General features: G+C 40.3%; 1 protein-coding gene and 2 long non-coding RNA genes across 4 annotated transcripts in view; 2 read left to right on the plus strand and 1 right to left on the minus strand.

Annotated features, from left to right (window-relative positions):
* Window positions 1-6,393: 6,393 nt before the first annotated feature.
* On the plus strand, window positions 6,394-22,955 carry LOC146492379 (cytochrome P450 4F3-like). 2 transcript variants are annotated; one of them, XM_085151066.1, is made up of 14 exons: window positions 6,394-6,499; window positions 13,303-13,570; window positions 13,713-13,857; window positions 13,936-13,989; window positions 14,072-14,199; window positions 15,890-16,011; window positions 16,107-16,253; window positions 16,346-16,457; window positions 16,891-16,957; window positions 19,543-19,672; window positions 19,766-19,899; window positions 21,089-21,153; window positions 21,234-21,316; window positions 21,393-22,955. In XM_085151066.1, the coding sequence occupies exons 2-14, from the start codon at window positions 13,379-13,381 to the stop codon at window positions 21,604-21,606; spliced, it is 1,593 nt and encodes a 530-aa protein (XP_085007192.1). In that variant the 5' UTR covers window positions 6,394-6,499; window positions 13,303-13,378; the 3' UTR covers window positions 21,607-22,955. The 2 variants fall into 2 exon arrangements, with proteins under 2 accessions (XP_085007192.1, XP_085007191.1); XM_085151065.1 differs by lacking the exon at window positions 6,394-6,499 and adding an exon at window positions 10,276-10,411.
* LOC146492380 (uncharacterized) overlaps window positions 10,418-26,389 on the plus strand; it is a 78,473-nt gene continuing 62,501 nt past the window's right edge. The window contains exon 1 of the long non-coding RNA XR_014872336.1: window positions 10,418-10,549. This is a non-coding gene — a long non-coding RNA (uncharacterized LOC146492380). The remainder of the gene's footprint in view (window positions 10,550-26,389) is intronic.
* Window positions 20,028-20,514, minus strand: LOC146492381 (uncharacterized). Its single transcript, XR_014872341.1, has 2 exons — window positions 20,203-20,514; window positions 20,028-20,069 (listed from the first exon to the last, which is right to left on the minus strand). It is a non-coding gene; the product is annotated as an uncharacterized LOC146492381 (long non-coding RNA).

The raw sequence follows: 26,389 nt of genomic DNA on the forward strand, positions 1-26,389 counted from the left end.
CCTGCACCAGAGCTGCCGCTTCCGGGTCCTAAATAATTACCACACGGCTTGCCCCGGCAGACCGTGACACTATATGTTTGCTGGGTCAGTGAACGTTTTGTGGATGCAGATTGGATTTTCGTCTTCATGAACCTTACCTCACCAGCTTCAGATGATTTTAACTGAAGACCAAAACTAAAACATAAGAAAGTGAAAATGATTGTAAATCAAAAGATAACAAATAATTTCTTATGTTTTATTCCAGTAATTCCAGAGTTGCTGTGGAGCACACACAAGTTTCTTGTACATTCTGCAATGACAATAAACAGCTGTTCTACCTTTTATGCTCTATTATCCTACTATTGGGCTCACAAACAGGAGGCCATCTTGGCCTGCAGGTTTGCTCTCGTGTAGTTTCTCCAGCTCCCCCTCCTCCTAACTCGGCCAAAAGTCACAGTAAAACCGTAATGTTTGTCAGAGGTGGGGTAATCCGAGCCAAAGAGTTCATCTGAGTTAAAATGGATGGGAAACATTGTTGAAGGCAGTCTGGGTGTGTATAGGCAGGAGAGGGCTGTGAACCCGTAAACCTATTGCAGAAATCACTAAGAGTTCATTTGTTTTGTCCAGGTTGGCCTCTGGTTCTCATCAGTTTCCTCAGTTCACACCTGCACTTTTTGTTGTTTTCATTGAGTTTGACCTCCAGCTTCTTCCTGCGGGTGTCTTTGCATTTCTTCAGGTTCACCTTTAAGGTTGGCTGCACTCAAGGCATTTCAGTTCACTAGTGCTTGTTGTTCGCCAAACAAAATACAGGCTCAGAATCCAAGGATAACAGTTTGCTAAATTATCTTTTGAAATAATCAATAAAACTTTGCATGGTGAAATGCTCTTTTCATTTTAAAAACATGGGAAAATACAAAAAAGAAAGGATTGTCAGTCCTTCTGTCCTGTTATTGCAACTGGCAGTGAGGAAAACTGTCTATAATTCTTGCCAGAAGTGTTGCAATTGGAGGTGGTAAAGCATTAGAGAAGAATGAATACTAACCGTCAGAATCCACAGGAGCCTAACATATCTGATATTCACTGCAATGCTGTTTTTTGCTGGACTAAATTCTTGATCCAAAAAAATGTTCCTGTTTTTCCTTCTCCAGGAAACAATGAGGATTTAGTTTGCCTGGTTGTTGCTCTCTGTCAATGGACTGTTAAAACCTGTAAAGAAGCAAAATCAATAACCCCCTTATGAAAGGTTTAAGAGACAGCATGTTGGTGACCTAATGGTGGTGGAAAATTAGATCAAAATTGTTGTATGTATGTATTGTTGTATGACTAGGCATGGGAATCGAGAACCAGTACAGAATTGTTAGTCTGCCTGCCTATTGATTCTGCTTATCAGTTCCACTTGCACTACAATTAGCTGATTTCAGTTTGTGTACCGGAGAAGGAAAATAGTGGTGCAGTCTGTAGCAGCGATATGCACAGTACTTTAATTTTTATTGCACTAAAGGACAAGAGCACAATGGTACACCAGAAACTGCAACGCACACAGAAACAACCACATTATGCTGCTAAGAAAACTTCTGCTGCAAGCCTCTGCACAGACTACATGCTAACACAAAGCTAGCCAAGAACCCAGGGTGACATTAGCAGCCAGACCTTGCCCTTGACGGTGTAATGCGTTACTAAGTAATGTGTTACTGTAATTAAATTACTTTTCCTCTGAAAAAGTAGAGTAACTAATTACTAGGGATGCAACGATACCAATTTTTTCAAACCGATACAATACCGATACTTGGATCTGAGTACTTGCCGATACAGAGTACAAAAACCGATACTTCAGAATAATAAATAAACACTTCTGTTTGGAATAAAATAAATACAAATTAGGTTTGAGAATAAAATAAACTTTTAAATTGTTGCAGAGTCCATATTGTAAACAAACAAACAAAATAAGAAAGTATTTGGCATTGACGAACGAACTCCTCATCTGCCCGTGGATCATCAGTCCACTGTGCCGTTAAACTGAGGACTGACAACGCACACACTGCTTGTCTTTACCTCTTCAGAAAGTTTTGGCACCATTATCTCCCTGATGTGTGGGCGACTGGGAATTTCATATTGCAGCTCGAGTATGCTGAGAAGACGGTGCAATCCTATGTTTTCCACGACCGGCATTGGCTGGTCATCCAGAGCGATAAAATGAGTCAGAGTCTCTGTTATTTTAACTGCCCGTGGATTTTCTCTTGACATTTTTCCAAAACCTGAGTTAAAGTTGGCTGTTCCACACTGCTGACATTTTGTTTAGCCTAGCTACAGCAGCCTCTAGTTTCTCTTTTTTATCTGGAGCTGCCAGTCTGACTCGTCTAACCCTGTGCCTGTTTAGCGCGGGATGTCCCCCTAGTGGCCAATCTAAAAAACTACAACAGAAATGACAAGCCACCCTCTGATTAATGAAATAAGTTAGTATCGGTTCATGGTATTGGTTAACTTTTACGAGTATGAGTACACACACATTTTACAGTATCGGCCCCGATACCCGATACCAGTATTGGTATCGGTGCATCCCTACTAATTACTGTTCATTTTTAGGTATTTTAATTACAGTTACTTACAATGTACTTGCGTTACATTGTAAAATAATTAAACTTGCTGAATATCATTATTTAATTTCAATAATTTGTCTTCTAAACGTAGAAGTAAACTCTTTAACATTGCCGTAGTGCAGCTGCGCGTCATTTCGTGTCAGTTTGCTGCACAGTTGTTTTCTAAAGCGGAAGCTGTCGGACTGAAGTGAGTGGCTGTTTTTTGAAATGGACATATTCCCGTCTCTTCACTTTTCTGAAACAAGCAGACAAGAACATTACAGTAATATGTAAAAACTATTTTTACTCATGCTAAAACTGTTAATAGCACGAGTAATCTACTGAAGCGCCTGACACAAGAGCATAGACGAACACTTCTGAGTGATCCTTGTTCATCATCCATGGATAACTCCACAGCAACTCCTGCTAAGCAGCAAAACCTGATTTTACTTCAGCAGCACAGAAAGCGTCTGAAGGTGAGCTTAAAAAATGACTGCAGGCTACGTTGGGGAAGAGATGCTACTGCTGCATACTGTAGAGTCTCCGTCTTTAAAATTTTTTATTTATTATTACTTTGGAGTTGAGACTCAAGATGAACTTTGATGGCAAGTTTATTGCACTTAAAAATTTAAGAAAGAAACAGAAAGAGAAAACTTTCACCGCGGAGACAAGCTTGCTTGTCAACACTGGTTGCAGGCAGATTCAAGTGCCGGTCCATCTGCTAGTGAAGAAATATCTAATATGAGGCACTTTTATGTCAATTGATCACAGCACAGAAACAGTACTTGCTTGATGCTCTTGCATCGATGCCCTAAAGATCAACAGTGACTTACAAAGAAGTTCTGCTCGATCTCACTGTTGCTTTCAGCACTGTTGACTGTCGCATTAGAATTCAAAAGCTTCAAAACTTTGTTGGTTTAGCAGATCAGGTTCTTGCTCGGCTCTCATCACATCTAAAGGGTACTTTTTATATTTCAATTAAATGATCTGTGCCAATAAAAATATTCTCGTTTGGCTCTCGGCGAAGGCAGTCGCACTTTTCTCCTCTCCTCCTTCTCCTTACCTTCCCTGCTTAGCCTCTTGTGTGCTTGTCTTGTCTCGTGTGTATTACTCTCCCTGGAACAGTCTCTCACAGTCTGTTCTCTAAACCTAAAAGAGAATTATGGATTTGATCAACTGGTCTCTGAATGCTATTGACACCCTTTAGTCTGGGCTCGGGAGAGCCCGAGTGCCCTGGAGGGACTTTCCCTGCTGGATACACGATGGACGGGTGGCAGAGGATCGTGTGTCTGGCGGGACTGTCGATCGAGGACGCTGAAGATATCGACCTATTCGGAACCATGATAACAGGGTTCTGGCTGATCGGAGCTGGCTTATCAGAGAATTAAGAGAGCGGAACCGGCTGTTCAAACCCCCCCAAGGCTGCCCGCTGGGATTGAAACGATGGGACGAGGCGCGACTTCTCAGAACGGGCTCATTGAGTGCAGCATGGTTAAGAGCTTGGAGACGCTTACAGCCAGTGTTGGTCAGGTTACTTGAAAAAAGTAATCAGTAACTAATTACTGATTACTTCCCCAAAAAGTAATCCCGTTACTTTACTGATTACTTATTTTCAAAAGTAATTACTTAGTTACTTAGTTCCTTTTTAAAAACACGATTTACAACCTGAATAGGTGATAAAGTGATAGATCTTTCAGCCCAATTCTACTTTTTCTACATAATCCATCATACAAAATGTAATCAAATGGAAAAGTCTCTTTTTAAAACTTGTTTTATTAGTTTTAATCTTTTAACTTTATGCATCAAGTAAAAATTTAATTATATGCAACATTCACTGACTGGAAGAAATTAGTTTAACATTTAAACCTATTTTCTGCACATTCCAGCACATAACATAATTTTTTTGTGTGTTTACACTCAGTCTTTCAAATAGATGCAAGTAAAACACAGCAGAAAATAAATAAAGTCAAAGACTAGCGGTCCTGTTGCTCTATTTTCACCTGTAAAGCAGGAGTGGGGTAGGCGGAGGTTTACCCTGGTGCAGGTGTGCAGCGGTCAGTGGAAGAATCCGCGAGTTTCTCTGAGTTTCCCATTACGTCGTAGCTACTCGGTGCTTGTTTGGAAGTTTAGGGTTTTTTTCGCTGTAAAAAGAAGTTTTCTTCCCACGCACAACGGACACTAATGTTTTTGTCACTTTTTAAGGAATCAAACTCAAAGTAAGGTCAGTACTTCCACGCTTTAAACGCTGCACGCTCATACTCTCTCTGCACTCGATATATGATCCATTGTTGATCTGCACACAGCTGTTGTCACGAGCTAATGCCGGGCTCACACTGTGCGATTTTTTCAGTCGTGTTATTCAGCTCCTGCTCAAACTGTACGATTGACTCGCAGAGGTTAGAAGTTCGTAGGTCACGATGCAGGTTTCACACTATACGACCCGATGCACTGATGCGACCTGAGTGCTCACACTGTGCGTCCATAAAATGAAGGTTATAACAGAAAATCTGTCGCTCGCTCTCCCTCTCTGTCTTTCACTCACACAGACACACACCACCGCCATCAACTTTGCTAAATTGCTGATGAAAAACATGATCAGGCAGCTGTGATTGAGCAGCAACGTCCATCCAACTATTTTCATGGTTGTTGTGGTCGTGATAATTTTGTGAGGCCACATCGAAAAGGCTCGGATGAGCTTTCCAAAGTTCTACAAGTTGTGCCTCCATCGCTTGTGTCCAGATCACACGCTGCACTGCTGCGCCGTCTTTTTCGCTGACATTTGTGTTTGCGCGTGCGCAGTGTGAGAAACTGCGGTGACACCCTCACGACCAAGCGAGGATTTCAAACAGGTTTGAAATCCTCACGACCAAGTGATTGATGATCGGGAGCTGGTCGTGAGAAGTTAAGTGCTTCTCGTTACCCCACGTATACTACACGATGCACGACGCACAATGAAGGCCAAAATCGGGCCGATCACCAAAACGGTCGCACGACTCAAAAATCGGCTTAAAATGGGCCAAAAATCGCACAGTGTGAGCCCGGCATAACTCTCAGGGATGCCGCAGTGTTCGTTTGACTTTGGGACCTGAAGCGGACAGAGTTTTGGACCCAGATTACACCGCAAGACTCTTGACTACAGTAGCCGTAATGCGCCGACAATCCACCAAGCGGTGCTGTTTCATAGCTCACCAAAGTTGGACTACATTCATTCAATCATTATTTACAGATTTTTTTTGAGTGCTGTGTACCACATAAAATCAGTTCGAGGTCAATAAGCACAACCAGAATACAAACATAGGGCGCACCGGATTATAAGGCGCACTGTGGATTTTTGAGAAAATTAAAGGATTTTAAGTGATAGTGCGGAAAATACAGTATACAGAAGAAAAGAATATATCGCGATATATGTCGTTACCGCACATGCTTCATATGATACCACAATATGGATTTTAGGCCAGCCCTAATATACCTTGAAATAAATGACCTAATTTTTCATTTCATATCATTTATTTCACCTGTTGTCTTTATTTTAATTTCAAATGACCTTTCACCTCAACATGTTTGTCATGTGGTAATATATTTTTTCAGCCATACATAGTTTAGCTTTACTAATCTATTCTTTATGCTTATTCTGTGTAACTTTTTAACTATTCTAACAAAATAACTCTTTTCCCCAAATCTTTGTATAAAATAAATTATTTTGTAAACACAGTTTTACAGTGTTTTTCTAACACTCAAACGGAAAGATTCAAATTTCTCACTGTTTGTTTTGTTGAAGACCTTTGTAAGTGGGGGACCTGAGTGCACACACTGTGCATCTCCCCGCCCACTGGCGCGAGCTCTTTAGTGGACTTCAGTATATAAATCACTGACAAAAGAAAAAAGAACAGCAGGAGAAGCAGACGGGGTCAAAACGAGCTGAAGCTCTCTTTTCTGCTGTACAGGTAAATGATTTGATTTTCAAACAGTGTAAAAATGAAGTGAAGCCAGGTCAATGTTTGTTTGTTCTCAATGTAAAGAGTGCAGGTTATTGGAGAGTGGATGAAACTGTGTCTGTGAAGCACTCCTTCACTCCCAATATTGCGAGTCTTATTTCAATATTGTTTTCATATATGTTACAGCTGTGTTTGCACAATAGAGCTGCTGTGAGAAAAGTACTACAGTGAATTTATACAAACAGCATTTGCTGCAGAATACTCTCATGGTTTAATAATTAATTTGTTTTTCTGTTGAGCTCTGATGATGCTTTGATTTTTAAACATTTGTTATGAGGTGGTATCAAGGTATCAGGGGTGGGTAATAGTGGGTTAACTGCCCTCTTAAGGGACAACTCCCATTAAGGCTTAAATATCTGGGACACTACACCATTTGGTCTTACAACTGAAGAAGCTTCTCCAATGAGAGGTGAAACATCTTCAAGAAAATAGAAGAAGTCCAGTCCCTTTTCTTTCCCAGCTCCTTGGATTACTATGACTATAAATGAAATCCATACAGACGGTTGGTTGGTTAACCTGCAGAGGGTCAGGTACAAGTAGGTCATCTGGAACAGCAACTGATTAACTATCTGAATTAGTGATGGGATTTCCGGCTCTTTTTAGAGAACCGGCTCTTTTGGCTCGGATCACTAAAAAGAACCGGCTCTTTCGGCTCCGAACCGGCTCTTTGGGTTGTTTTGTTGCTTTAATTAATTAATTATCAACAACAATATAAAATTATTCACAAAAGGAATTAGTAATGTAAAAAAACGTGGTTTTCTTTATCTAAGTTTATATATAAATATTTATGGGGGCCCCTAGAGACGAAACACGTACAAACTCCAAAACACATTTCTAGCGTTAACTGAACTTCCAAAACAGCTACCTGGATCACTTAAATTACACAATCGAATTCATATGTCTATTGTTTTTGTATTAATACACAAACACTCATATATATATATATATATATATATATATATATATATATATATATTCAAATAATTTAAAAAAAACTTCATTTACCTGTTACTACCACACACCAAATCCGATCCTGGCTTGTGTAGCCACCAGGTAACACAAGCTCAACACGGCCCCTAGCATCCCGGAGCACTTCTGTTGTGTTTTGGAGTGTGTACATGTTTTGTCTCTAGGGGCCACTGTAAATATACTTTTATTTATTCACTCCACATAAAATGTAATAAATTAATTATAAAATACGGAAACCAACTATTTACATTTCATACATTTCAACTTTTAACTACTTAAATTTTCAGCTTTTTCCTTTTAAACAAATTTAAAGTGAAACAACACAAAACACTGCAAACCACAACACAATTAAGTATAAACTAAAATATGGGAAAAAAGGGAAAAAAAGAACGCCCAGATCTTTAATTAAGGGAAAGGTTGGCATTTACAAATATTAATATCACACTCAACTGACTGCGTTTTATCTTCCCATTGCACTGATGGGTGGACAGTTTTCAGGTGCCTGTGCATGTTGTTTGTGGAGCCGGCTCTATATGATATCCTTTTCTTGCAGACTCTACACTCTGCCTTTGTTTTGTCAATAAGATTGAAATGGTTCCAGACTTTTCTTCTTTTCTTGGTGTCACTCATTTTCTTTACTGTACCTTTCCAATGTGACGGTGTTGTCTCTTGTTGCTCCCGGCTCTCTTTCGTTCCCTCTTCCCCTACCCCCTCAGCTCAGCGCTGAGCAGAGGGGGCGGGGCGCAAATGCAAGGCTCTGTTTGCCGTCTTTGCTCAGAGCAAACACAAGGGTGACTTGCAGCGTGAAGCGAAAAAAAGTGAAAGAGCGGGCAGGAGAAAGAAAAAAAACAAAACCCACAGCTCCCAATAAGGAGCCGGCTCGCATCGTTCCCTTCAAAGACTCGGCTCTAAGAGCCACTTCGTTCGCGACCGACCCATCACTAATCTGAATGAAACACTCTGAAGGTGATGAATGATTACAGTAAATCCATTATAAAACTGAATGGGCAACATCAGATGGCACACTTATTCTGAATGAAAACTAAAGATTATTTAAATATAAATCAATAAAGACAGGCCTCTATCTACATATGTAATCATGCCAGATTTGACACAACTACATGAAACATACAACGCAATGCCCACATGACTGACCAACCATTTCAGCTGTAATTGGGAACCTAAGCCTTCAAACAACTCTGAAAGGTCTGTGTGAGTGGGCAGTAAATCTAACTCGTGTCAGATTAGGTATAAACCTCACATTGCTTCAAACTCCTGGAATATCTGAAAGTCAGCAGTTTTTAGTGTTTGGTCACTTGCCAGTAAGGATCTTTGAGTTCATGATCTCCTTTCTACACACTGGTTAGATTTCTTGCTTTTAACTGAAACGTGGTTATAGAACAACTACAGTGTAACTGTAAAGTAGTGTTTGTGTTGAAAGAGGTTAAGTGTTCATTTTATTGTCTAACAGCTTTTTTGCATAAAATGCAAAAGCATCTTTTTGAAAAAATAAACAGCAAAATTAAAACTTTGGACAACATGGAGCACACGAGAGGGGACTAACATTCAAGGTTGTAAATGCACAAAAGGGAATCAAGGAAAGTGTACATAACTAGTATGTGTGCATGTGTGTTCAGGGGTCATAAGAGTTTACATGTGTTTAATAGCGTTTTATTTAATGAAACCATTATGTGTTTTAATTAAACTCTTTTTAAAGGATTGTATAGGTCTCAGAGCTCTGTTATTTAGACATAGATGATTTAATTTAACTAGTTTAGGGGTATTTTAACTAGTTAGGAGCATTTTGCTTTTTCTTTAGTGCTATTTAGGAGCAAATAGTTTCAAACAGAGTGCCACAAACAACATGTATCCCTTTAGAAATAAACTGTGATACTTCTAAAAGCACATATTCACACCTAGCCACACTAGCACTGTATCAACCCCAATGTGCCTTTAATGCAACTAGTCCTATAATTATCTACTAGTCACAAACACTCTGCAACAGTTAGACTCGATGATTACACAGAGGGGTTGCAGTTAGGCCCCCAACAGTCAGCAAAAGAAGTCATGAAACAATAAAAGAGGCTCCCTTATCAAGAGCATCCCAGCACACATCCCAACTATAGTTTCCACCATGTTTCTTTACAAACAGTTTGTTCCATTATCTTATCTTATCATGTCAGAGGTCAACTGAAACCATGTCCAACAGAGTCTCCAAAGGCTTTCCACCTTTCTTCTTTACATCCTACTCTTTTATCTCTACTACTACAGACTACAGGCGTTTCTCTCAGTTGTGTTTAGGGAAAAAGCAGCTAAATACACTGAGACTGCTCCACATAGCGAGTTAACAAATGTGGATATCTGTAGGTTTTGTCAAACTTGGAGTGAACAAAAGCAGAAAAACAGTAAAAGATGCAGACAGTGAAAGCCTGGTTTATTTTATGAACACAATGAAACATTTTACAGTCCACAGAGCAAAGTAGCATACATGATAAATAGATACACATAACACTGTGAGAAGTAAAACTCATCGTCTTACCACATGTTATATTCTGTAAACTTAAAATAAACCCCAGAAATTAGTGTTTAGTGTTTTAAAGTCATTATTAAAAACATGAGTCAACATTACTAAGGCCAGCCAGTCGGGAGAACTCACGAACGGAGCCACATCTGCGGAGTAAAGATATCAGCATACTGCTGCCGTTTAGCCAATGAGCGGTGAGGCAACCCATTCTCTTCACCAATCAGAAGTCACAATTCTACCTCATCATTACGCACACGTCGACGCAGAGAGTTCGGTCGGAGCTGCGGGTGGGAGAGTCAGCAGAGTTTTACTCACCGTGTGGATTTTCCTTCCTTCTAATGCTGTTAGCGGTGCGCGTCCATGAGACTGTAAGTTTCTGTGTTTTATCGTGTTTGTTCTTTGCTGCGGCCATTATCCTCCCTTGTTTAAATCCTTGGCGCACACTTTGTTTACCGAATGTTACCGCCGTTTACTGCGCAGCAGCCTCTGGCTGTGTCCCATTTCAGGTGCTGTGTCCCAATTCAGGGTCTGCATGCTTGAAGTATGCATGCTTGAAGTATGCATTTGAAGTGCGATTACGTCACCGCCACGCGACGACGGCTGTCCCAATTCGAAGTGTACTTCAAACGCATACTCCAAATGCGCCGTCGATTTCCCCAAATATCAAGCGTGGTCCGGTGCACGCTTCGTGGTCCCATATATCCCACAATTCATAGCGCGGCGGTGGGTGTGGATAATTTTGTTGCAAAATACGGCAGAAGGGAGCGGCCGAAAAGTGAACTGTCAAAAGTAAGTACTGAATATGACGTCACTTATTTATGTGCGAATGTTTAATAACGAAGAACATTAAAACATTGCTGTTGGCCACATGTCGGCAAAGTTATGTGACATTAGTGATGTTTGTACTTTCAGCGTTAACTTAGTTGTAAAGCCTTTTACTAATATACATATATATATATATATATATATATATATATATATATATATATATATATATACATACATATATATGTATGTATATATATGTATGTGTATGTATGTATATGTATGTATGTGTGTATATATATATATATATATATATATATGTATGTATGTGTATATATATATATCATAATAATCTGACAATAACTATAATATTGGCCATATTATATTTACATTACCACAGTGAGATGATTTTAGTCTCATGAACAACATGAGCTAATTGTTATTTACTAACTAATCTTGTAATAACTGTTCAGTACAGAAATGAAGCCCAACAATCATGTTTTACAGTCCTGTGGTCTCAGCCTCAGATACTCAACTAATCAAAGTCATGTCATGACAAAAATGATTGACCAACAAAACATTTTCTCTCCTTCATTTCTGTCACACAAAGCTGTATGTAACGTTTCTCGCAGATAGTATCATGGTTGCTAGGCAACCTGAACAGCGTGACGAAGGCTAGACCGTCCCATTTCACAAGCCTCTCACTTCCGCACTTCTCGTACTTATAGTACGCACTGTACGTAGTGCGCGTACTTCAAGCGTGCAGACCCTGAATTGGGACACAGCTTCTGCTGTGCGGTCATTAAGGGACCGTCACTAATTTCTCATGTTGGCTCCAGTGTAAAGTGCCTAGTTAGGATTTATGTAAATAGTAAAATTAGCATTTGTTGATACTCCCTTATTTTGGTTGAATGTTCCACTATCCAGTATTGTTGTATTACACACTTAATTCACTCTGTTCACATAATTATGGAAGACTTTTATGTTCTTTCCATCAGAAACCACACCATCACTCACTACACGGCATATAACATTTTAAACACACGTTAAAGTCCGTTTGGCTTGACACCACCGAACAGAGGCAGCAATATAACATAGCTAACATTAACAGTGCAGTGAATCCTGCTTGTGCCGTGATATTCAGGACTGCAAACCGAGCAGCATCACTGACTTTCAGCTTGTTGTGTTTGTGGATATATGACTGACTTTAATTATCCACAAAATCATCACATTCTCTGTGAGATTAAAGTCGACTATTGAACGGCGTATTAAGTAAAGGCTTTAAAACCAAGTTAGTACAAACATCGCTAATGTCACATAACTCTGCTGACATGTGACCAACAGGAATGTTTTAATGTTCTTCGTTATAAAAACATTTGCGCATAAATAAGTGACATAATATTCAGTACTTACTTCTGAAAGTTTACTCTTCGGCTGCTCCGCTTTCGCCGTTTTTTTCCGGCAAAATTATCCACACCACAGCCGCGCTATGGGTTTCGATTTTGTACGTGTTTCGGATTTTGCATGTGTTTCAAATTTTGTACGTGTTTTGGATTTTGCATGTGTTTTGGATTTTGTACGTGTTTTGGATTTTGCATGTGTTTTGGATTTTGTACGTGTTTTGGATTTTGCATGTGTTTTGGATTTTGCATGTGTTTCGGATTTTGCATGTGTTTCGGATTTTGTATGTGTTTCGGATTTTGCATGTGTTTCGGATTTTGCATGTGTTTTGGATTTTGTACGTGTTTTGGACTTTGCACGTGTTTTGGACTTTGCACGTGTTTTGGACTTTGCACGTGTTTTGGATTTTGCACGTGTTTCGGATTTTGCACGTGTTTCGGATTTTGCACGTGTTTCGGATTTTGCACGTGTTTTGGATTTTGCATGTGTTTCGGATTTTGCACGTGTTTCGGATTTTGTATGTGTTTTGGATTTTGCACGTGTTTCGAATTTTGCATGTGTTTTGGATTTTGTACGTGTTTTGGACTTTGCACGTGTTTTGGATTTTGTACGTGTTTTGGACTTTGCACGTGTTTTGGACTTTGCACGTGTTTTGGATTTTGCATGTGTTTTGGATTTTGCATGTGTTTTGGATTTTGCACGTGTTTTGGATTTTGTACGTGTTTTGAATTTTGCATGTGTTTTTGGATTTTGTAAGTGTTTTGGAATTTGTGCATGCTTTGTCTCTAGGGGCCACTGTACAAATTAATTATGTTTAAAGAATCTTCTTCTGTATGGTTGTAACAACAATCATATTCAAAACTGTAACTGTTCAGCTACCTTTTACTTTAACATTATTCTATATAAAAGTATCTATTTTAACTGATACATTATTATGTTTATTATAAGTGCATTACTAACACACTGTATCACTATAATCAAACTGGCATGTTTTGCATTCCATATATGACCAATATCAGGCCTGACCAATATTTGACAGGGAGACTGCCTCTTTTTGAAAACTGTCGATTTGTTTTTCCCCTTGTCGAATCAGAATTGAGGGTTGGAGCAGTTTCCTCAACCACATAGCAGGATCAGAGGACTTCTGAATATTAATTTCTCTCTCAGCGATGGCTCTCCTGCAAAGTGTCCTCTCTCCGGTCCTCAGCTGGACATGTCTCTGTTCACTAATGTACATATTCAGTACTGGACTGGTTGCTGCGGTTGCAGTTTTGACTGTGAGGAGAGTCTGGTACTCTCACAGGCTGTCATGCTTCAGCAAACCACCGGCAAACTCATGGCTGTTGGGCCATCTGGGGCAGGTACGATACACAGGCACCATCTAGTTTTATATTTACGTATTTATCATCTCTACATCATAAAAGCTGTAGGGTTCATGTACTTTCTGTTGCGACACAATAAATTACTGATCTTAAGGTCTTGTTTTGTGATAAAACATGATAGATACAGGGCAGAGAAGAAGGTTTCCAGCTGCTGGATGACCTGGTGCAGACATACAAACACTCCTGCTACTGGGTCCTTGGTCCTTTCTATCACCTGGTCAGACTCTTCCACCCTGACTATATCAAACCTCTGTTCATGGCACCTGGTAGGGTAAAACACAAACAGACCACATTTCAAGAGTTGTTGTTCTTCTCTTACATCATCCATCATCTACTTCCTTCAGCCAGCATGATGGTGAAAAATGGGCTCGTTTATAACCACCTACAGCCTTGGCTGGGTGAGTCAGATATCTCTGTTTTTCTCATCTGTGATTACATAGTTTACAGGATGTTCCACTAACTGTTTCTCTTTTGTCTCAGGACGCAGTGTGCTGATCAGTAATGGCGAGGTGTGGTCTCGCAAAAGACGACTGCTGACTCCAGCTTTTCATTTTGATATTTTGAAGAGCTACGTTACCATATTTAACTCCTCATCTAAAATCATGCATGTAAGACTCACACAGCCCTGCACAGAACTGCTTCCATGATGATTTTTGTTTCAAGTAACCATTTAGACAAACATTTGATCCAGTTTGATTTGTTGCTTTTTGGTAAAAGTGGTACAACCATGAGGAAAATTAGCTTTTTAGTTTTCTCTGTAGGTTCATCTAGATTGATTTCTAGTGTCATTCAACAAAAACAGCTTTATCAAGGCACTTGATGTTGGAAGTCAGGGATGCATGGGCTGTTGTATCATTTCTTTTTCCCCCCAATGTGGATTGTTTTAATTTATTTTTTAAATAGCAGATTGTGTAAAAACAGGAACTTGTTTATCCTTTTTATAATTACTTTAGTGGTATTGTGAAAGGAAATGTGGACAGGTCTTCGTCAATAAGAAAGCCTATAACATAAACTGCTGTAACATAAACATCTTGCAGTGTCAAGGCTGTGAGGGCCGTTTAAGCAAAAGTACAACATCCAAATACAGGCCAACAAAGAAGCGGATAAAGATTTTATAGAGTTTTTCACACCAGGAGAAAAAGTAGAGGTGAGTCTGGGAAAACAACACAGGAGTTTCTTCCAGGTTTGGAGGATGAGTTTATTTCTGCCCAGTGTTCGAGTTTTCAGATAGCGTAGTTTTGCCAATAGTGAATGTACTGCTCACTTGGAGTAGGATGATCTGATATCGTCGTGTTGGTGTTGTTCCCAGATCATCATGAAAATGTTGTTCCAGGTTCAACATTGCAAGTGACCAATCACATTATTGTGACGTTATTCTTTTGCGCACCAACCCATTCGTGCATTTATGAAATTCCAATGTTGCAAGGACAATATCAATTCTGCTTAGCGTTTATTAAAGGGTCAGGGTTAGGGTCCGTTGATCGGCGGACAAAGGCGGTTTCTCGTAGCTTAAGTACAGTTTTTTGTTTTACGCCGGTTTTTCCCGAAGTCGCAAAAGTATGACATCACAACATTCTGATTGGTCACTTGCAATGTTGATCCTGGAACAACCTTTAGTATGATGATCTGGGAACAACACCAACACGAGGATATCAGATCGTGCCTTGGAGTATGAGGGAGAGTTTTCCAGAGGAAGCGTTTGCATGCTGGTTGTGTCCACAAGGTGGCAGCCATGGCAGGGTGAGCAAGCAGGTGGTTAATGCAGGACGATCCAGGTAGAATGCAAGTATTGACCAGCGCATAACCTTTAGATGAGTCAGATGGTCAACAGGTGCGGTGGCTAAAGCGTGGGAAACCATGGAGCTCCACCCCAAAGGAGTAGGATAGTACCAGCATGGCTTGACTTTAAGATGCTAGAAGGAAGAGAGAAAACAACTGACCCAGCCGTGACATACGGACTTGAAGAAAACTCCAACAATCAACCAACTTCCTACGAGCAAGCATTTTATGACAGTGCGAAGGAAAAAGTCTATTTTAAAACATCAATAGACGTCTGTTACAATATTCCAGATTCCTGAGAATAAAGGAAGAATCTGATAAACGTTCTAAACACCCAAATATAGCTTACAAACTACTATGAATTAGTTTTCAATTATGCCAAAAAAAGCTCTTTTAAACTAAATGTGCCTGTAAGATTTGTAGAATTATAGTTTTATCATCCCTTTCTCCTCCCACATCTCCATCTGAGTCTAAGCCAGAGTTCAGCTGCTTGAAGTTGCTTCTTGTTTCTGTTTTCAGGACAAGTGGTGCCGACTTGTGGCAGAAGGCAAAACTAATCTAGAAATGTTTGACCACGTCAGTCTGATGACTCTGGACAGTTTACTGAAATGTGCCTTCAGCTACGACAGCAACTGTCAGGAGTGAGAACAGCCACTTACTTCAACAGATATCTTCTGTTTGGTTTGTTTTGTTTTGTTTTTTTGTCGTGGTGTTCCTAAGAAAATTGTCCCTCCAGGTCTCCCAGTGAGTACGTGTCAGCCATAGTGCAGCTCTGTGACCTGGTAGGACAGCGGCAACACAACATGTTACATCATTGGGACTGGATTTACTGGAAGACTCAGCAGGGGAAACTGTTCAAACAAACCTTAAATATTGTACACGGGTAATGCTCTGACCTTCTGATATTTGTGTAGCCAAGTTATGTAGGAAGCTGCAGGGATCATTAATTTTAGTCTGCTGTATTCTGGTTTGCAGATTCAGCAGGGATGTGGTTCAGAAGCGACGTGCCATTCTGAAAGCACAATGTGGAGTTGCCCCGACGTCACAGAGGAGGAAAGATTTCGTGGACATTCTGCTGCTGACAAAGGTAGGACAGAGGAGGAGCATCATAGTGGTAGTAATAAAATCAACAAACAAGAAGGGATGATAATCCACTTCCAGAGCCGTTAATTTGATCAGTTCTGAAATGATCACATGGAACTGATGTGTTTAGTTTTGCTTATATAAGACATAAGACATCCACTTTCACAGTGCATTGAATAAGCCTGTATTAGTGCTTATTTAGCATTACACAGCTTTATATCCCACTCCAAGTAAAGTCCACAGTCATGACATGAACATGACACGTATGTTCATGTCAAACATACGTGCAACCTTAGCGAAATGGTGTAGGGGCTAAATTGAAGTTGGTCTCAGAGTAAATAGTTAAAGGTAGATTTAAAAAGTGAAGGGAAGGAGAACATCTAAAAACTTACTGCATTTTTGGGACTTTATCAGTGTTACTGATGTCTGTGTTGAAGGACGAAGATGGACAAGGCCTAACAGATGAGGAGATACAAGCTGAAGCCAACACCTTCATGTTTGCAGGTGAGACGCTACAAGGGCGTAGATTTGGCGTGGACGGAAGGGACGTGTCCCCACCAATAATTTGATCTCTTTGAGTAAAGAAAAACAAACCCGATCTGTCAGCGTCTCATTCACCCAGCGGTGCAGAAAGAGTTAAATTACGTTCTCTACTGGAGTCCTACGTCATGTGACAAATATGGCCAATGTGATTGGCTGAGCCTTTCAGGGAGCTCTGTTTAGTTTTAGCAGCGGCAAACCTGCTGCGAGGAGGAGAGGAGGACGGCAGCAAAGAGGAAGAAGCTGGATATAAGAAAGTATTTTTCAAAGAAACCTGTAAGTCACTTAAAGCCAAGTTCACTCATAAAATGTGTCCGTCATAATAACGTTACAGGCTATGCTAGGCTTTGGCCCACATCAGTGTAAAACTGTATGTAACCATGAATAACGTGTTTTGGAAACTAACTGCACAACATGCAGCACTATTAGTTCTCTCAGTCTCAGAGCAGCATTTCTAATTTTGATTGAAACTGTCAGAGAAAACGGCAGCCTCGAGCAGGCCAGGATATTAGTTTACAGAAGCTGTTAGAATTATATGTCTAACGTTAAATGTTGGTGACACAATAATTTCATCCTAATGACACTGACATATTCATAGGGTTAATTTTTGAGACAAAATATCATGAGGTAGTCATGATTGTGCAAATATTCCAACCAACAATGGTGACACAAGATAACAGGTGAAACTGGATGATGACTTGTTGGTTCATGACTGTATTTGAAGCACATGTGTGACTGCATGTATGTGAATGTCTCACTGTTATTTATCAGCTGACAGAGGCAGCTCTGCCATGTTGTAGCTCAGAGGTGAAGAGGCGAGGCCACAGGTGACTGACTGATGATTTGGTGCTGTAGATTAACTAGTATTTATTATCATGACAACTGTTAGGCTGCTGATGTAAATTGTTTCATTAGTGTATGTTTGACAAAGACTCTGAATTGACACGTCTCACTTTTTATATGGCACGAATCAGTGTGTTATTTTATCAGGTGGCAATATGTCCTAGTGCAGTCAGAGGGGAGGAGCCAGGGCCAAAGGTGAGGCAAACTGAGCACATAATAATAATTTTAATGCGTTTTAATAAAACACATGTACTGAGGCTGAAAGAAGCTTCAGTGCTCTCAGAAGACTAAAAAGATGGCTAAGGTCAACAGTGACTCAAATGAGATTAAACAATGCTGCTGTGGGTCCACCAGCAGAGACTGGACAGTATAGATGTAAAACCAATATGCCAGCAGTTTATCTCAGTTAACGAGAGGAGCAGGCATGTGTTTGGCTGCTTCACATAGTGGACATTGAGTTGTTATGTGGGACACCAGTAGTATTAATGTCTGTAGCTGTAACAGTAGTTCATGTTGAGAATAAAAAATCTCAGCTCACTGACTTGATCGGGGCAGTAGTGCCTAAAATGTTGCTGAGAGATCTTTTACTTTGTGGTAATCTTAGACGAGTAGTTTTATGGACAAAATCCACCAGATCATTCAGTGTTCCCTTAGTGCTGATGTGTAAGAGATGTTGGTGTAACTGAAGTAATGTTGTTAAGTTCTTAAAGTCATATTCTTTTATTGTCATGACTCTATTTTTATGTTTGTATGATACCTGTTATATGGATTATGGCTGAAGTAAACTAACGTCTAAAATACTTAGTCAGTCATTTATTTAATAGTAATTTAACATTATATAATTCACATATAAAACTATGAATTGTAATTTTAAATGGTTTAAAAGCATGCAGAATAGCATATGTAGGGTAGTATATTTCTCCTTTTTTTTTTTTTGTAATTAAAGTCTTTGTTTGTTTTTAACATTTAACCACATGAAAACATAAACAAAACAACAACAGAAAAGAAAAAAGAAAAGACAGCTTCCAATCCCATGGTTAATTCACCTTTGTATTTTGGGTCTATTTTCAATACTTACTCACTATCGGTACACCCGCAAAAAAAAGGACAATAAAATCAAATTCTTAAGTTATTCCATTACTGAGTGCCTAAACAAACATACAACGCAGCAAGCATAAAATTTAACTAAAGATAATTACCAAATAAATTCCAACCATCTCAGCCAAAAACACGTCCCCATGATTTGTCAAAACCCTCCCTATCATCATTAATCCTCGCCAAGAATTTTTCATACGACACCATTTTCAGCATATTTTCCTTCCACCTATTATATTCTGGAGGAGATGGTTCCTTCCACACACTGAGAATAACTCGAGCCGCTGCAATCACCCCCACCTTTATAACCACAAAGTCATATTTTGAAACCCCAGGTAACATATTTCTCCTTTTTTATCAAGAAGCAAAGACAAAAAGGGTGAAAAAAAGAAACAGGGTTCGGTGGTTGAATCATCCGTCCCCACCAAAACCAAATCTACGCCCTTGAGACGCTACTCTGACACCAACTTTTGTGGTCAGATGTAAAAATGACAAACTATAATGTTAACGGCTGCTGCTATACACTAGGATGAGTATGTGTCTTTAGAGCGCATAGTTTGTTGTCCTTCAAATATTTCAACACTTTGCAAATCTTCCTTCTTCTTCTGCAGGTCACGACACAACAGCCAGCGCCATCTGCTGGACGCTGTATAATTTAGCACGCCATGAACACCATCAGGAAAAATGCAGACAGGAAGTGATGGACCTGATGGAGGGACGAGATGGACAAGAAATCCAGTGGTCAGAAAATACAAATGCCAACAACATTATTTGTAGTTTCAAATGTTTACATATGAATATTATCTCAGTGCACTGACATATCTTAATTTTCAGGGAGGATCTGTCCAACCTTCCCTTCACCACCATGTGCATCAAAGAGAGCCTCAGACTGCACTCTCCTGTGCAGGCTGTATTACGGAGTTGCACCCAGGACATGGTGCTGCCAGGAAATCGCACAGTCCCAGCAGGTCAGAGTCAAAGCTCTCTTTCCAAATAGATTTTAGAGGTTAAAGAGCTGTGTCTTGTCATGAATAGGGATGGGTATCGTTTAGGTTTTATCCGATACCGGTGCCAAACCGGTACTTTTGAAACGGTGCCGGTGCTTAAAGAATGGAGAACACAAACTTTGTCCAAAAACCTCTCATGTTCAGCTGTTTTTTTGTAAAAAGATAACAATGTTAGCCTTTTCTGCAGCTATGGGGCATATATGGTATCACTCTTGGCTGGAAGCAGCTTAAACAATGGAAAAAACACAAACTTTGTCCAAAAACCTCTCATGTTTAACTGTTTTCCACTTTTTCTTTGGTCATTTTAGCCTTTTTGTCCAGGGTGAAGGGAGTATCTGCCATCAAACAAGAAGACAGCCGCATGTAGCTATGATGGTGTTTGCTAGTTCACCTTACATACATTAATGTAATAACGTGGTTAGCCTACTCAACGTAAATTACACACGAACAACATTAAGCTACTCACGCAGAGAAGAACGGCTGCTGCATCATCATCATCATCATTTCTGCTACACTGGCAGGGCTAGGGACCAGGACTCTCCTCTTCGGGTTTTTGGGGGATGTTGCTAACTCCGGGTCGATAACAGGCACCACACCCGCAGTAGATGTGCTCGGTGTGAGGTCTCGCAGCAAGCTATCAAATACGGCGCATTTCTCAGCTTTTAAAAAAACGCTATGCGTCGCCAGGTGTTTCATCAGATTTGAGGTGTTACCTCCTTTGACAGCATCACAGTATCAGCTTAAAGCACTTGTTGCAGCTGCTGAGTTTGCATCTTTTGCTGTGAAGTACAGCCAGACTTTGACCGCTTCGCCTTGGGCATTTTTAATCTGTAGCTCTGCTCTAAAAGAACATACGTACCTGGACCCGCCTACTATCCTCGGAAACGTAAAATGATTGGCTAGAATCTAAAGAGTATCACAGCTCAGGAAAAAAAAGCACCGAAATGTTCGCTGCTTTTCGGTCTGGTTACTACCGTTTATGACAGAACCGGTGCCATCATGGCACCGGATACCGGTACCCATCCCTAGTCATGAATCATACTAAACTTTATTAAATGCTTCATTTGTGAGACCGTATGTTAAAGGACCACACCAACAGTTGGTAACCAATAAAGATTGATGCTGAAAAGAGAAACTTCTTGTGAAACAGGTACAGTCTGCCAGGTCAGCATTTATGGAACACACCACAACCCTATTGTTTGGACAAACCCACATGTAAGTACTTGGTAACATAATCTACATTTCTGCTACAAACCTATTGTGTGTTTAACCTTTCCCATTTGCTTTCTAACCAGGAGTTTGATCCCCATCGATTTGACCCAGACAACAAAATGAGCCACGCTTCTCATGCCTTCATCCCCTTCTCCTCAGGCCCCAGGTTCAGTTTTAGCCTTAATCCAAATAGTACAACTAGGAAATGGACTGGTTAAAATATAACAAGTATCTCTTTACAGGAACTGCATTGGTCAGAAATTCGCCATGACAGAGCTTCAAGTTGTAGTGGCCCTGACCCTTCTCAGGTTTCGACTGACCCCAGGGGTGAACCCTGAACTCGGGAGCAGCAGAGTTCGCCGTCTCCCCCAAATCGTCCTGCGTGCAGAGGGAGGCCTGTGGCTGCAGCTGGAGCCTCTGAACACACCCAAACTGAACAAACAATCAGAGGAATGATCCAACAAGTGGAGTTTTTGTCTAAATTTCAGGAGCGGGACCACACCTCATCCACGCCCCTTTCACTCTTCAGTCAATATATGCTCCCTAAACCATCATCGTACATTGTAACTGAGGATGTGGTCCCAGCTAGTGAATATAATATTTAAACTTATTTTTTAATCACGAGTCAGGAAAAGATCAGACACAAAATGAAATTGACCTGTGTCTGCAGTAAACTGCTCCCTCTTTTGTGTTCTTATGTAATATAGCTCAAACACAAAAATAAACAAATCTTACACTGATGGCACCTCTCAGACACTAATTAGCTGTTTGATTTTGAGTTTTCAAACATTCACATTAGGAGTGAAATCTTGACACTCACATTGAAAAACATTGTTTTTGACACATTTAATGAAAGGAAAGACTTTATCAGTGCATGTGTGATGCAGGGACTGATGGACATTGTCAACAGGTTAACTGACATTCAAAAGGGTGAAACTCAAAACAAGACAAACAATACAGTCATGATATACATATGTGCAGCATAATATGCATTTATATACCACATTGCTACTACATAGCATATGTCATATGTCTAATTGCTTAAACTTGTACTATCGATGCTATCCCAGACAAACTCCCAAATCGCAGGTAACTAGCTCAATAAAGGGACTAGCTTTACAGCCAAATAATAATGGATTGCATTTATACAGCACTTTTCTAGGCACCCAAAGCTTTACAATTCCACTATTGATTCACTCTCAAATTCACACACTGGTGGAGGCAGCTACAGTTGTAGCCACAGCTGCCCTGGGGCAGACTGACAGAAGCGAGGCTGCCATATCACGCCATCGGCTCCTCTGGCCAACACCAGTAGGGTAAAGTGTTTTTAACCGGCAACCTTCCAGTTACAGATGAACATCCAAAACCCCCTGAACCAAGGGTCAGGGGGTTGGGACTGCATTAGCGGGCAACATATTGCACAAAAACAAAGTAAGAACTTGTACCTTAAGTACATACTGGCGATACAACCATAAACAGAAGATGTGGACAGTATTTTAACCAAAAAGACACCATAAACTGCATGCTGATATGTTTCCCTTCTTTTTGCTCACTTGCTTTGCTTGACTGAGCCGATTTCCTGTTCAATAAAGTTTTTTCTAAATAAAGCCGTTTCTAAAATGCATTACTTGGAGCAACCACAGGGGGTGCTGTAAACACATAATGAATAATAAACATGTGAGTGGAGGACCACAAGAGCCACGCGCATCGAAATAAAAAATCCTGTGCTTAATGAATTGTAGAATAAAATCTGCATTTGTAAATCCATTTTTGAATTCCAATTTAATAAACTGATTTTTAAAATGCTTTTTAAGTCTTCATTTCAAAAAACATTTTTGAATTGCACTTTAATAAACTGGTTGCTGCTCTGCTGCTGCAGAGACTGGGACTGTCTGCTTGTCTCCACCCCAGAGTAAAGGGAACCATCTCCTGGGTCTGGATTGCCTCTGTGGGGTTTTGGTTTATGTATGAGGAGTGTGAGTGTGTGCACTGCATCCATTTCTGTGTTTCCATGTTGGGCGAGTGTGAGAGTATTTGTATATGTGTGAATAAGGGTGGGAATGCATGATTGTGTCTCAGGTCAGGTCTTAGACTCCACCACTCTTAGAACATCCTCCACCTGGGGAAGCCTGAGATGTTCTCTTTCTCCCTGCCACACTCCTTGCCAGTGGCTAGTGTCTGCAACTGGTTCTCAGGTGTGTACTGCTCACTTCCAGCAGCTGCTTGGTGGGACCTGGGCCCTCTGGCTCTGTTGGGCCCTTGCTGGGGGCTGCTGGCTGATCCCACTCCGGGGCTCTCCTATGCTTGTGGTGAGAAAAAAAGCAGGTTGCAGGTAGTTTGTGGTATTCACACCACCTTCAGATCAGCTATAGTGTGATGCAGTGAAAGCACGTCTTTGCAGAGAGTCTCAATTTGAATTAGCTCTCACACACTGTTTTCCACGATTGGAATATTTATAGAATAGCTCTTTATTGTCATTGTACATGTAGCACAAAATTATGGGTGCTCCACAACGACTGTGCAGGAATAAAATATAAATAGTGAGACAGCAGGAATAAATAACAAACAGTCAAAATATATACACTCAAGAGGAATTTATAAAAACAAGAGAAAAACAAACATTGGAGAACAAGGGATGTCATCAGAAGATGCTCTCTAATGGAAGACATGCATTTTTAGTTTTGTACTATTAAATAATGTGGTGAATCAAAACATACACAGAGAAAGACACCGCAGTGAAGATTCTGCTATGTTACCAAATAAAATGGAGAAAATGACAGGAAATGGAAAAACTTGAACAATTCAATAAATCCAGTGTTTCCACAGCACAGCAATTAAACAGGTAAGGAACAGCCCGGTTCTAATCAAATACACTCCAGCAAATCTATAAAAGCAGAGAATTGGGCAGTTTGCTGGTCTGGAGCATTCAGGTGTGTGTTAACACAATGCTGCAGTCTTCTAGTGAATGGAAATCCCAGCAAATTCACCACAGCGGCAGACCACGCAAGTTTCAGAGAAAAAGCAAAAAAAAAACAACAAGAGCTGCATCTCAAACTCTACAGGCCACTGTTAGCATGTAAAATGTTAAAGTTTATGACAGTACAATAAACAAAAAGTCTGAATAATGACTGGCTTGTTTGTTCTGTCATGTTCTTCTTTATGCCACATGTCAAGCATGGTGGTGGAGGGGTGAAGTTTTGGGCTTGTTTTGCAACCACAGGACCTGGGCACCTTGCAGTCATCGAGCCAACCATGAGCTCCTCTGTATACCAAAGTAATTCTAGAGTCAAATGTGAGTTTGGGTCATGCAACAGGCTGGAAATGACTAGAAAAGAAAACAATAAAAGTGTTACAATGGCCCAGTCAAAGTCACAAACTGAAGCAACACTGTCACATCACTGTGTAAGTCCACTCTTTTTACAAACTGAAACATACGGAAATAGTTTGTTCACATTATTGCTGTTGCTGGTGGTGCTACTGAATCATGGGGTGCATGTAGTTTTCCACAGGACTGCATGTTTGTGTTCTTATGACTGTGCTGTGATGGTTAGGTTAGAATTTGGCAACAGCAAAGTAAAAATAAAACATGTATTAACAGAAACACCTACATAGTTTATAAAACTTACAGCACCTGGTACTCTCATCAAAGTAATAACCAGGCTCAACCCTATGTGATGTGTTCAGTCATGTTTAGGTTGGTGGGGAGTTGTAAACAAGTTTATGGGAATTAATTTGATAATTTGTTAAATATTTTAGCAAGGCAGTCAGAAGTGACAAAGCTTACAGCATTATAATCTCAGGCAGTCTCCTATCCAAGTACTGACCAAGCCTGCTTAGCTTCTGAGAGCAGACATGTTCAGGGTGGTATGGCCATAAACACGGGCTATTTATACATGCTGTAACAACATTTACCACAACAGACTAACTGTTCTCTGCCACTGTAGCACCGTTCACGGTTTCATCAGCCTGATATGTTACAGATAATACACATTATCCTTTGGAGGCCACATTGGAAGGCCAATTATGTCACAGCCAGCCAATGAAGGCTGTCCCAATTCGAAGGCTTCTCCAAATGCGACAAATCCGTCATTCATTTCCGCGGATTTGAAAGATGGGTCGGGTGTATCCTTCGTGGCCCGACCTATCCCAGAATTCATACCGTGGCCCGGCCAATTCCAGCTTTCAACAATGGCAGCTATTTAGTTTTAAGATTATTCTTTCTGGGTCACAAAATAAACTTTTGAGATATTTTCAGGCGAGAATGTAGCTGTGTAAATTTCAAATATCTGCTCGATTTATCAAGACATCAGCCTGTTTTCACAGACATTTCTGTCAGTGAAGTCTTTAAACAACAAATATTTCGCTGAAATAACAATCGTCTTAATAGATACTGTGCTCTTTGTCACTAAAATACTGTTCTGTAATGAATAAGTGGTTTTATTACTGACATTTGCTACTAAAGTTCAGCGTTAGACTGATAGAAAACAGTCTACTAAAATGACTTTATCTAATAAAAGTTGTAAATATATAAACTAAATATTTTCCATATAATAAATAGTTTGGGGATGCGACATTCGTGGTCATCAGAGTATTGGACATCAAAGATCAGCAACAAAACTGATTTGACCGCATTATTATTATTTACATATGCCAGATGCTCCCACTCGACACCTTTGTGGACAAAAATGCCTTTTTCCAATTCCACTGAAACCGTATTTTTTAATCTCTCTTCAATTTCAGTATAAAACCACACATTCTGTAATAAGATAAGATAAGATAAAAATGAAATGCTGACTTTTGGAGTGATGGGCCTACTCCTGAAGACCTTCTATGACTCTGTGTTACGGTGTGGTCTGCTGGGGTGGCAACATCTCTGCCGGGGACGGGAAGAGACTGAACAGGCTGATCCGAAGGGCCAGCTCTGTTCTAGGATGCCCTCTGGACCCAGTGGAGGTGGTGAGTGACAGGAGAATGGTGGCTAAGCTGTCATCCCTGTTGGACAACATCTCCCAGCCCATGCAGGAGACTCTGACAGCACTGAGCAGCTCCTTCAGTGGCTGCTGCACCCACGGTGTGGGACGGAGAGATTTCGCAGGTCTTTCCTCCCCACTGCTGTCAGACTCCACAACAAAGACTCCAACTGATCAAACACACACATCCACACATGCAATAATACTCTTTTTCTGACAAAGTTGTATTTTTACTCAGTTGTTTATAGAATTTGCATTATATTTTTATC

Source organism: Neolamprologus multifasciatus, chromosome 23 (assembly GCF_963576455.1).
Source record: "Neolamprologus multifasciatus chromosome 23, fNeoMul1.2, whole genome shotgun sequence".
NCBI lineage: Eukaryota > Metazoa > Chordata > Actinopteri > Cichliformes > Cichlidae > Neolamprologus > Neolamprologus multifasciatus.

Excerpts from the sequence above, each read along its gene's own strand:
- LOC146492379 (XM_085151066.1), top strand. The coding sequence starts at position 13,379 with ATGGCTCTCCTGCAAAGTGTCCTCTCTCCGGTCCTCAGCTGGACATGT. Across the intron at positions 13,858-13,935 it reads ACCTCTGTTCATGGCACCTG|CCAGCATGATGGTGAAAAAT; the intron begins GTAGGGTAAAAC and ends TACTTCCTTCAG. Across the intron at positions 16,958-19,542 it reads CAACACCTTCATGTTTGCAG|GTCACGACACAACAGCCAGC; the intron begins GTGAGACGCTAC and ends CTTCTTCTGCAG.